The 12,356-nt window shown below is 48.2% G+C and overlaps 4 protein-coding genes across 4 annotated transcripts; all 4 read left to right on the top strand.

The window, feature by feature from the left end:
• The first annotated feature begins 121 nt into the window (after positions 1 to 121).
• Positions 122 to 427, top strand: LOC100830311 (peroxidase 2). Its single transcript, XM_024458831.1, has one exon. The coding sequence runs from the start codon at positions 122 to 124 to the stop codon at positions 425 to 427; it is 306 nt and encodes a 101-aa protein (XP_024314599.1).
• Positions 428 to 1,689: 1,262 nt separating this feature from the next.
• LOC104582763 (peroxidase 5) lies at positions 1,690 to 3,204 on the top strand. Its single transcript, XM_010233457.2, has 2 exons — positions 1,690 to 1,965; positions 2,268 to 3,204. The coding sequence occupies exons 1-2, from the start codon at positions 1,759 to 1,761 to the stop codon at positions 3,087 to 3,089; spliced, it is 1,029 nt and encodes a 342-aa protein (XP_010231759.1). The 5' UTR covers positions 1,690 to 1,758; the 3' UTR covers positions 3,090 to 3,204.
• A 1,940-nt stretch (positions 3,205 to 5,144) lies between these two features.
• LOC100843967 (peroxidase 2) lies at positions 5,145 to 6,609 on the top strand. Its single transcript, XM_014898880.2, has 2 exons — positions 5,145 to 5,488; positions 5,592 to 6,609. Exons 1-2 carry the CDS (start codon positions 5,219 to 5,221, stop codon positions 6,438 to 6,440), a joined length of 1,119 nt encoding a protein of 372 aa, XP_014754366.1. The 5' UTR covers positions 5,145 to 5,218; the 3' UTR covers positions 6,441 to 6,609.
• A 2,578-nt stretch (positions 6,610 to 9,187) lies between these two features.
• Positions 9,188 to 11,345, top strand: LOC106866071 (peroxidase 2). The gene is made up of 2 exons (XM_014898604.2): positions 9,188 to 9,455; positions 10,401 to 11,345. Exons 1-2 carry the CDS (start codon positions 9,240 to 9,242, stop codon positions 11,238 to 11,240), a joined length of 1,056 nt encoding a protein of 351 aa, XP_014754090.1. The 5' UTR covers positions 9,188 to 9,239; the 3' UTR covers positions 11,241 to 11,345.
• Positions 11,346 to 12,356: the final 1,011 nt, after the last annotated feature.

The raw sequence follows: 12,356 nt of genomic DNA, 5'->3' as shown, positions 1-12,356 counted from the left end.
CCGCCTGCGACTGCCCGCCGTCGGCAAGATCAACACCTTGTACCAACTCCAGCTCGGCGTGCAGACAGCGAAAGACGGTGTAACGACGCCGAACCCGAACGAGAGCAACAACGTCCGCGACATGGACAATGTCCGGAAACTGTCCTTCTATGACGACCAAGGGGTTAACGTGGCGGACAAGGGTGTCCTGGACAACAGCTACTACACGGCCAACCTCCAGAACATGGTGCTCTTCAACTCCGATTGGGTGCTGACGCAGGACAAGGCTGCCAGGGACGCGATGGAACTGTACAAGAAGGACGCCGACACGTGGTACGACCTCTTTGGCAAGGCCATGGGTAAGCTCAGCGAGCTTCCCATGGACGAGGGCGCCGGTTGGGAGATCAGGAAGAACTGCAGAACCACTAACGATGCCAGCTGGTACTAGCTAGGTAGAAGTTCGCGTGCCGGGATTTTTCTCTTCTTCGAAAAGGAAAAGGAGGGTATCACGAGACATTTATATCGTTGAATCTGAATCGTGTCCCTAATGTGTCCTCATGTCACACCACGTGAACTGGCCGAACAAGTTCGGTGCAGCCGTTTTTTAACGGCTGAGTCCATGCATCCATGCATAGGAATTCACCACCTTCAGGAGGAACGGGGGGCATCGAAAAGAAGAAGAAAAGAATACGTGTGTTTGTCAAAGCCATCGGAGATGGAAAATCATAATATTGGAGATGCAAGGGTAATCAATAATATTGTAGGACATAACATGGGGGGTCGCAGGGTTGCGCGGTGAACGAGCTTAGGACCTGTCGTGACCCATTTAACAAAAACGGACATAAATATGCAGTTTAGTAAGTGTAGGACTAACTTTGCACATCGTCAATCATATTAGGACTGTGGGTGCATTTTTCCTTGCGTCAGTTATGTCTAGCGGGCCCTTTAGCCTACGTGTATTAGGTCAACGTACCACGTAGGCCGGCCAAACACTCATGTCCGAGCTTAGGACCTGTCGTGACCCACTTTATAAAAAGTTGGGACCTAAATATTCAGTTTACTAATTTTAGAACTAACTTGACACCTTGTCGATAATATTAGAACCGCGGGTATATTTTACTCAAGAACGAACTAACAACAACGAAATTGGCCGGGTTATTTTCAGGCTTTCAGCGAACCAATAGTTTGCAACTTGGAGTTGGGACGACCAAGAGAAATAACAAAACCGTGCGGTTAATTACAAAACAAGGGATTAGCTAGCTAGCTAGGCTCAAAGCACAATTGCTTGATTAATCGATCGTGCAACTTCCACGCACGTTCGTACACTGATTAATCAATTGATCGACAGATCGTGGCAACAATTTCCACGTAACTACAACCCCCAACGCGCTCCGGCCAGCTGATAGAGATATCGATGATCCAGAGATTAAGCTAAGCCCTATGTACAGAGATATATATTAAGCTAAAGTCCTATGCAGTACTCCCGTGTTTACCATTTGCTTGGCTAGCTCGCATTCCTGGCATGTAGCTACTGGAATCTATCCAAACACCGACCGTTAAACGCCAAATGCCTCCGTGGCACACAGCAAACAATCATGTCAGTGCATGCAAGCTAAGCAATCATTGTGATCAACGTCAGTGTACCTACGCGGGTGCTAGCTATATATACACCTCGATCTCAAACTCCATGGACACACACACACAACAATCAATTTATATACCATTCCATATCGATCTTAACCTCGAACTATATTGGTATTGGTCTCGAGGTTGACGACGATGGTGAGGCTTAACTCCGGCGCCGTCGTGTTGTTTCTCTGCCTGGGGCTTGCATTCGTCTCCGGGCAGCCTGCAGAGGCCGCCGGCAGCAAGAAAGATGTTGACGTTGAGGGAACGGTTAGGAAGGAAGTGGCCAAGGCCATCAAGAGCAACCCCCGCGTCGGCGCCGCCCTGGTCCGGTTGCTCTTCCACGACTGCTGGGTTCATGTAAGTTAAGCCACCGTTGCACTTGCATCTGATTACCTTGCATGCACTAACTAGTTAGTGTACAATAATCTATCATGCACTTGTGCTTAAAATGCCTAAATGCCCTTATGCTAGAATTATCAATCATTCTACATACTAGTACCTATTTAAAATACCTAATTGCTCTTGTTGTGATTTGAAAAGAAGACATAAATCACCTAAATTACATCTTTGAAATTAAAAAATTGTAACAAATTACAAATGTAACCACATAATGCATGGCCCATTCCACTAGCTTCATAACTAATGAAGAGTATATGCAGGGTTGCGACGGATCAGTGCTCTTGGATAGCAACGGCAGCAACAACAGCAGTACTGAGAAGAGGGCGGAGAACAACATAGGCCTCGCTGGCTTTGACGTGATCGACACGATCAAGGCCAAGCTCGGCGACAACATCTCTTGTGCCGACATAGTCGTCCTGGCCGCCCGTGACGCGACCGACATCCTCAGTCGTGGCAAGATCGTGTACGGCGTCTCCACAGGACGAAAGGATGGCGTCATCTCAACAGCCGCCGCTGCCGATGCCGTCCTCCCGCCCTCTACCCTCAACTTCGACCAGCTCAAGGCCAACTTCGCTGCCAAGAACTTCACCCAAAGAGAGCTCGTCGTCCTCTCCGGTGCGCACGCCATTGGCGTTGCCCACCTTTCGTCCTTCATTGATCGTCTCAAACCGTCCACGTCCACCCCGATCAGTGAAACCTACCAGAAGGCGCTCGGCGACCATGTCAAGGCCCAGAAAAAGGTGCAAGGAACGCCTGACCCAGCGGAGATGAACAACATCCGCGACATGGACCTGACCTTCCAAAATAAGTCTGGCTATCATCCCACTAGGGTGAACATGACTGCGACGGCCGTCCTCGACAACAGCTACTACAGCGCCAACCTCCAGAACATGGTGCTCTTCAGGTCTGATTGGGAGCTACGTAACGACAGCAGTAACGCCGCCGGGGACGCAATGGAAGAGTTCATGGAGAATGCTTCAAAGTGGTTCCTCCTCTTCGGCAAGGCCATGGCCAAGCTCAGCGAGCTCCCTGCCGAGGGCACCCGCTTCGAGATCAGGAAGAACTGCAGAAAGACCAACTAGAAGAGCTGCCACACATCGAGCCAGAATGTACTTTGATTCTCTCTATTTCTATTTTGAAAGGTTCCTCAACTGAATTTTTTATTACCCCTACTTAATAACAAACAAGTTCATAGTAGTTGCATGCACATGGTTTTGGTTACTGGGCGGAGTTACCGCCCGGTAACCGCGTTTACCACCTACCCACGGTAAATGGTCTTACCGTGCAAAAAATTCCGGTTTGTTTGAATTTTTTGAATTCAAACACCTAAAGTGAGAATAGATAGGCTTGTGTCACATACTAGATGTTATGGAGCTGCTGGCGGAGTGGTGAACCGTAAGATTGTCCGTTCGCATCGGGAGGTGACTGGTTTGAGTCCCCATTGTGCATTTTTTTTTGCGAAAGTTTGAAATATTATCACAAGAAAGTGAATATTCTGTGGGAGTCAAAAACAGGAACTGGCGAGATGGTCAACATGACCAGGAGCCTTGCCACTGAGATAAGAGTGCGATCATGTTAAATGAGCGTTATGGTATTATATATCACCTACAGAATAATTTGAATTCAAATATTTGATTTAAATTTTTCCGGTAACCATCCCGTAAATTTTTGGTTACCGCGGTAACCGCGTTTACCAGTCCCCCCCGGTAAAAAATCGATGCTCGGTAGCCAAAACCTTACTTGCACTTGCATCTTCATCTGTGTTAACACTTGTAACGGTATTCTCAAGTTCCGAACATCCTTAGATCTCTTTGATGAATCGATCACATGCATATTCATGCAACCTGGTTGCGTTTTCAGACATCGATCGCTTCACATCATACCTGATTAAGGGAGCGACTCAGGAGTAAACATTTACCATTAAAAACAAACATGATATACACCCCTTAGAGTAAGCGCTCCCGCTATTACTTGCAAAACCCAAGCGCTCTCACATGAAGAAATACTCATGTTTTTTCCCATTGGCCTCTCTGGCCATGTTTGTTTTCTCCTTGACACCCCCCCCCCCCCCCCCGGGATTGAGCATTTGTACAGTTTTCCCCCCCTCTTTGATCAAATGACGGAAGCGACCGCCTTTTCCTAAATAAAAAAGTGCAGGAGAATTACAATTGAGAAAGTGCAATAGAAACCAATAAAAAAAGTATAGTCCAAACAAGTGCAAATGTGCAGTGGAGAAAAAGAACAGTAAATTCAGGTTCTCTAATAATCAAATATGGCAACATCATATAAGCAACTGATTGACTTGCTAAACAAACGGAAGTAACAGTGTGAAAGTCGCTCTAGTCTTTCTCTCGTCTTGCTGTTCTCCTCCTGAAATCATGTTGTTTTTGTGTTTGTTTGTTTTTTGCACGAATGGGCTTCTGTAAATTCCAGCTCTTAAATAATAGAAATGGCGCTGCCGTTATCATCAAAAAAAGGCCTAGAGTTTTAGTTTCTTGTTAAATATGCATATACTAGTATGTAGCTAGCAACAAACCGTACTAGCGCTTCAGTTTGACTGTTAATTTGGAGCCAATAATAACGTGCTACTCCAGACGACGACCAAATCTGAAGATGACAAAAGTCAAGCACCCTAGAAACAGCAAAACCGCGAGAGGTAGATCAACTACAAAACACGAGAGCTCAAATTAAGCGCATGCACTACTTAATTATTTAATTAACTAATCTATCCACCGTGGCAACTTGCATGCGCGTCGCGCGATCGCAAGTTGACTAATAATAATAATCAATAAATCCTGCAAACGACACCAACGCGCTCTCCGTAGTCCTGCTGACGAGCTGATGGTCATCCAGGGATTAAGGTAAGCCAATTAAACTAAGCTGTTGATGCGCTGTGCTGCATAGATGTATACCGTGCCCATTGCTTGGCCTGCATTCCTGGGACGCAAGTGAAAATGTATCCAGAATTCCAGATCAGGCCGAGCGTAAACCGCCAAATGCTTCCATCCCACGCCGACGCGCCATAATACACTTATTTAATATTGCATGTGGCTTGAGTGCATGCAAGCTAATTAAGCATAGCTAACGGAGTAGGTGCTATATATACCCCTCGATCTCGGTCTCCATTGGACACACAAGCACTAAGTACACACAGTTAAGAATCATCTTAGCAGGTAGCTAGCGATCAGTCTCGAGATAATTAATAGACGAGATGAAGCTCAACTCTGGCGCCCTTGTGTTGTCTCTCTGCCTGCTGCTCGCCTTCTTGGCCGGGCAGCCTGCAGCGGCCGGCAGAGGCGACGGCGGAAAGAAGGACGGCGACGGCGGGAAGAAAGGCGGCGGTGATGGCGGCAAGAAGGGCGGTAAGAAGGATGTTGACGTGGAGAGCACGGTTAGGATGATAGTGGCCAAGGCCATGGAGGGCAAGCCCCGCGTCGGCGCCGCCCTCGTCCGGCTGCTCTTCCACGACTGCTGGGTCCACGTACGAGATTAATCAAGCCACGCCATCATCTCGATCATAGTATTATAATTTTCTAGTATTAGCACTAATTACTATATGACGTGGATGCATGCATGTGTGGCAGGGTTGCGACGGGTCCGTGCTCCTGGACACGGTGCCCTACGGCAGCGGCAGCGGCGAGAAGGACGCCGAGAACAACATCGGCCTCGAAGGCTTCGAGGTGATCGACGACATCAAGGCCGAGCTCCTCCGCCTCGCCGATGGCTACGACAACGTCTCCTGCGCCGACATCCTCGTGCTCGCCGCCCGCCAAGCCACCGCCATCCTCAGCCGCGGCAAGATTGTTTACGCCGTCAAGCGAGGCCGCATGGACGGCGTGGTCTCGTCCGCCGCCGACGCCGACGCCGTGCTTCCACCCTCCACCTTCAAGATCAAGCAGCTCAAGGACAACTTCAAGGCCAGAGGCTTCAACACACGGGAGCTCGTAGCTCTCTCCGGCGCGCACGCCGTCGGCGTCGCCCACTTGTCGTCCTTCGTCGACCGCCTCAACACCGCCACGCAGTCCCCGATCAGCGGAGCCTACCAGAACGCGCTCCGGAGCCACACGGAAGCTCAGAAGACGGCGCAAGGGACGAATGACCCGATCGAGTTCAACAACATCCGTGACATGGACAAGCAGTTCCAGAACGCCGCCGGCTACGTCACCACCGGGGTGGACGTGACGGCCAACGGCGTCCTGGACAACAGCTACTACAAGGCCAACCTCCAGAACAGGGTGCTCTTCAGGTCCGACTGGGAGCTCCGCAACGACACCGACACGGGCGCGAACAACGCCGGGAATGCCCTGGATGAGTTCGGCGACAACGCCGGCAAGTGGTTCCTCGCCTTCGGTCAGGCCATGGCCAAGCTCAGCGACATCCCCGCCGACGGCCCGCGCTTCGAGATCAGGAAGAACTGCAGAAAGATCAACTAGCAAGAAGGGCCACGTACCGCGCGCGAATTAAACCGGCTTGTAGTGTATACAAAGCCTGCTTGTAATGTAATGGTTCGTATTTGAAAGGTTTTATATATGGATCTGATTTGTATTACTCATTTACTCCTCCCTCCTATTATAATGGTAATAAAAAGTTGAAACATTTTTACCTACGTCTTCATTAGTGTTCATAGTTGTGTAAATGTGTCATCGGATCCAAACAGATTTAGACACGTCCATGTACCATTTGGACGTGAGCCGAGCCGAGTTCAGACTGCCTTCGGAAGCTCGTCAGTTCCCGAGCCAAGCCATCCTCGGCTCGTTGCTCCGACGAGCCATGAAAGAAGGCTCGGGCTGATGGGGATAAACCGATAAAGAGACTGAGGGGTGTCGGGTGGGCTGATGGGCTTCATAGAAAGGAAACAAGGCTATAAAAAGGAAACTTGGCTCGGGCTGAAACCTTGTCGGGCCGAACTGCACCGGGCCAAGCCCAAAAGCTCGAGCACAGCGTCCGCCCCGTACCAAACTCTACCAATGACGACAAATTCGCTCAAAGAAAAATAAGCAATGACGACAAACGACAGAACATGAGGATTAATTTCTTATATATACAAGTTTATAGTTCAGTTGGGAATTTGTCTTCTTTTTGTTCGGTTGTTTAAGCAGGGTTGGCATTTCTCATCGAAAATCGAACTAGTCAAACACACCGATTATTGAGCCAATCTCAGTTTTAATTTCTCGGCCCAATGATATCTCTGTACTCTTTTTATAGGTGAACTGTGTCAGGCATTAACCTGCCCGAATAAATTCCAACTAAATGAACGAATAGAGATCACCAGCACCATGGCAGCGGGTGCCAAAAAGACAAAGAAGAAAAAAGCAAGAACTCTTTAAGCTAACTACCCAAGGAAAAGGAGGAGGAGCAGCTAGCAGGCCAGCACACAAGGGCAAGGCAAGCCACTACACGATCCAAGCACTGTCAACAGAAAAACTAGACGACCTTAATAGTTAATCAGTTGACGTTGGATCTCGTGGCAACTTGCATGCGCGCGCGCTCAGTAAGTTGAGAGTAATTTGACCAACGCAACAATTCTGTGGTAGAGTAATTTGCTTGCCAAAATTAATAGAACTGCAGTACCAGTACTAGGAGAGCTAGTGGAAGACTGGAAGCACAGTATGGACTGAGGTAGCCTATGATTTCTCTCCTAAATCTTGGCCACATTTCTAAATCTTTGGGATTATCATCCAACCAAAATATCATATCCTCCCCCATCTCTCTACATATATAGCACTAATAGGTACTCTTTCTGATTCATAATAAGTGTCGATCTCACGTTTAGTACAACACTTTGTACTAATTAAATCCGAGACACTTATTATGGATCAGAGGAAGTTCTATATAATTTGTTTTGTTAAAATTGCATATTTTCACAACTAATGGAGAGGATTGGGGCCAATATTGTGCACTCCTTTTTATTAGGTGAACTATGAGCTCTTTTACGGTGATTGTCGAGTACTTCTCAGTACTTTCCAGTACTCCCGCAAGAATTAATTATGTCCGTTGATCTGTACCCAAGAGTTTTATTTTCATGGGCCACAACTGGCTAACGGGCTGGTTTCCTGGCCCATACCGGCTTCTCTCTCTCGCTACGCCTATCCCTGCCACTGGCATCGATCCTATTCCTCGATCGGAGAATAACACAGGAGGCCACACGTGAGGAGTCTCATCGGAGAAGAACATCGGATCTCATATCAGAAGCAGTCCTACCGAAATCAAGAAGTCTTGCTAGCTGCTGGATTTGGACTCCAATCCAACTGCCGCTGCCACACGTGAGGAGCCTCGTCGGAGAAAAAGACAGGAGGCCAGGGGTGGGCGCAGGTGCAGCGGGCGGCGGCTGCGTCGACAGAGATGGTGCTGGTCTGCTGGACTAGTGGAGACAGGTGGGAGAGACTGGGAGAATGGAGATGGAGGGGACCAGGAGTATGTCGGGCGAGTTTGATGTGCGCACCGCGAACACCAACGGAGCGCACCGGAGAGATTACGCGATAAAAAAATTTGGTTCAAAAATAAATCAATAATTTTGTACTTTCTAGTACTTTCCAGTAATTTTGTTTTAGTACTTTTCAGTACTTCCTGTTTTTTCACCATTGGATCAACTAGGTTGGACAGTTCCTAAAATCGCCAACCATCGTAAAACTTGTAGGTGAACTATATATGGCACGCAGCCGGAATCAATTTCAACTAAAAATGAGAGAATAGAAATACAACGACTACCCGCACCACGGCCGTGGGTGCCAAAAAAGACAAAGAAAAACGAACCAACTTGATCATTAAGCTAACTACGTACCCAATTAAGAGGAGGAGCTAGCACCAGGATGCCAGCAACACAAGGGCAAATGACTACACGATCCAAGGCTCCAAGCACACTGTCAACAGAAAAAACTAGACGACCCTTAATAGTTATAATCAGTTGACGTTGGATCTCGTGGCAACTTGCATGCGCACGCGCTCATAAGTTTAGAGTAATTTGACCAACACAATCATTCTGTGGTAGAACAATTTGCTCGCCAGGCGCCACGCTTGCCAGGGGCCAGCTAATTATCCAGATCCAGTGGCACATAAACATAGTTGCAATTTGCATGCATCCCACGTTACCGCATGCAATTGGGCTCGATGATCAACGTCGTGTGTACATGCTATATATACCCCTCGACCTCAACCTCCATGGATACAACAAACACACACATCTCGATCAATCTTAATTTCTTGCATAGGTCTTAAGACTGATCACGATCGATATGGTGAAGTTCAGTGCTGGCTGTGTCGCGTTGTCTCTGTGCTGCTGCCTTTGGCTTGCATTCTTGGCCGGGCTGCCGGCAGAAGCAGCCCGCGGCGGCAAGAAGGAGACCGTGGAGGAGACGGTTAAGAGGGTAGTGGGCACGGCCATGGAGGGCAGCGGTCGCCGCCTCGGCGCCGCCCTCGTCCGGTTGCTCTTCCACGATTGCTGGGTCCAGGTACGTGCTATATATATACTTCAAGCCCTCGATAATAAATCTAGTTTATCTTTTCTGCGAACAGGTTAATTAATTATGTGATCCATGTGACCATGCGTTCTGCATGCTGTGTACACGTACGATAGGAGTAATTAATAGGGAGTGTTTCTAAGTTGACTTGGAAATTCATATTGAGCATTCATTCGAAAATTAAAGTTGACTACTCTGGTTCGATACACACACCCCCTCCTCTAAAGAAAAACACAAAGACGGTCCATATTAATCCGTACCTCTTCATAAAAAAGGGCACACGACATTAAACAATATTTTCTTTTATCATTTTTCGTATGTCTTCGAACAACACTCGGTGTTTTTAATTTTTCCGGAGATTGCACCATTGGATCGTCATCAAATTTCACGCTATAGTAGTGGACACAATTCCAAACAATCTCACCGAAGGGATCGACAAAATATTTTTCTTGAGCCAGCGGGAAACAGACGAACAAGTCGGATGTTCATGCTGTCCCGCACAGCCGCGAGAATTCAAAACAGCACTCAGTGTTTCGAAGCTTTCCGGAGATTCCACCATTGGATCGCGATGAAATTTCACATTGTAGTAGTAGACAAAATTCCGCACAATCTCACTGAAGGGATCGGCAAAACACTTCTCGAGGAATCGGGAAACATGCAAACAAGTTGGATGTTCGTGCTGTCCCGCACGGTCGCGAGAAATACAAACAACACTAGGTATTTTGATTTTTTCCGGAGATTCCACCGTTGGATTGCAATGAAATTTCACACTGGTAGTACACAAAATTCCGCACAATCTCACCAAAAGGATCGTTGAAACATTGTTTGAATCAGCGGGAAATCTGTGAACATCGTGCTATCCCGTGGGGCCGCAAGAAATCCTACCCTTTTCCGTTTGGAAATATATAGTTTTCCTAATTGCCGTGAGGATGACAGGGTTGCGACGCTTCCGTGCTCTTGGATACGGTGCCGGCCGGCAGCGGCACCGGCGAGAAGGACGCCAAGAACAACAACGGCCTGGACGGCTTCAACCTGATCGACGACATCAAGGCCGAGCTCGTCCGCCTCGGCGAGACCAACGTCTCCTGCGCCGACATCCTCGTGCTCGCCGCCCGCGACGCGACGGCCATCCTCAGCGGGGGCACAATCAACTACGCCATCAAGCGAGGCCGCGTGGATGGCGTGGTCTCCTCGGCGTCCGACGCCGACGCCATACTCCCTCCCTCCACCTTCAAAATAAAGCAACTCAAGGACAACTTCGCCCTCAAGGGCTTCACCACGCGGGAGCTCGTGGCCCTCTCCGGCGCGCACGCCGTCGGCGTCGCCCACCTGCAATCCTTCGCCGACCGCCTCAACTCCTCCACGGAGACGCCGATCGACGGAGCCTACCGGAACGCGCTCCGGAACCACACCGAGGCCCAGAAGACGGCGCAAGGAACAAACGACCCGATCGAGTTGAACAACATCCGTGACATGGACGGGAAGTTCCAGACAGACGCCGGATACGACGCCACGGGGGTGAACACGGCGGTGGTGGGCGTCCTGGACAACAGCTACTACAAGGCCAACCTCCAGAATAGGGTGCTCTTCAGGTCCGACTGGGAGCTCCGCAACGACACTGACACCGCCGCCAATGCTGGAATTGCTCTGGCAGAGTTCGGCAGCAGCGCCAGCAAGTGGTTCGTCGCCTTCAGCAATGCCATGGCCAAGCTTAGTGATCTCCGTGCCGAGGGCCCACGCTTCGAGATCAGAAAGAACTGCAGAAAGATTAACTAGACCAATACGTGTGTATTGTGATGATTTGTATTAGAGATTAAGGTTCTATATATACATATTCACCTCATTGGTCGGTTTGTATTATCCAATTGATAACATGTCAAATAAAAGGGAAACAAAATCATATATTTGTATTTACGGCTTCATTTGTGTTCGTACTTGGTAACGTGTTTGTTAATTTTGGGATGATCAATAGATAACTATTTCCAAATTATTAATAAGAACCATCTCATTTAAACATGTGATCTGCATAACTGTAAATATGACGAGACGATCTTTTTTTGAAAAAAAAAATATGACAAGACGATCTTACATTTTTTTTTTTTTGAGAAAGGCAAGGCAATCTTACATGGCAGAAGAGAGATTGGTAGGGTTTGCTTTACACTCGGTTGGCATTTGTCAAAAACCGATTTCTTGGGTCATGAAAATCGAACAAGCCGGAGCAACCGCGTTATCAGCCCGGTGATTTTCACAGCTCAATCGTAGCATAGGCCCAAGCCCATTACCAGGCCATGATCTCAGGTGACAGGAGCAAGCTGGCCTCTCGGTCCATCTGTGGCCGACCGATTTAAATTCAGCTTCTGAGTCGTGAACCGTCGTCTGGCTCAATCGTAGCATAGGCCCAAGCCCACCGTCGCCTGGCTCTTGGCTGGAGGGTGTCCGGTCCCCTCTGGTCTCGTGGCCGCCGGCGCCCTCGCCCTCTGTCGGCTGCCGCTGGTCTTTTTGCCCAGCCTGCATCCTATTATTGCTATTTGACAGAAATAGGCTGGCACATTAACAATAAAATTTATTTATACAGTATAAACTGAGGAGCTGATTCCAACCATTTACCCAATGCTGTTACTTTGTACAGACCATATCATCTGCTTGCTGTTATTTCATCAAGTTAAAATTTGAGTAGAAAACGCAGAAAAATAATTTGGGGTAGACCCTGAGTGAGAACTCCAATAACTATGACTGACATTACTGTGGACTACTGAACTGACTAAGGCACTCAGACTAGTGAACTGATGACTCAAACTTAAAGTTAAAACAGAAACTTATACTTCAACTTAAACTTTGGGTACTACCAGCTGGACATCGTATAACACCGCGAAAACTGCAGACCTTGCCTAA

Source organism: Brachypodium distachyon, chromosome 2, assembly GCF_000005505.3.
Source record: "Brachypodium distachyon strain Bd21 chromosome 2, Brachypodium_distachyon_v3.0, whole genome shotgun sequence".
Taxonomy (NCBI): Eukaryota; Viridiplantae; Streptophyta; class Magnoliopsida; order Poales; family Poaceae; genus Brachypodium; species Brachypodium distachyon.
Note: the sequence above shows the minus strand (reverse complement) of the source record. Positions and strands in the feature narration are given on the sequence as shown.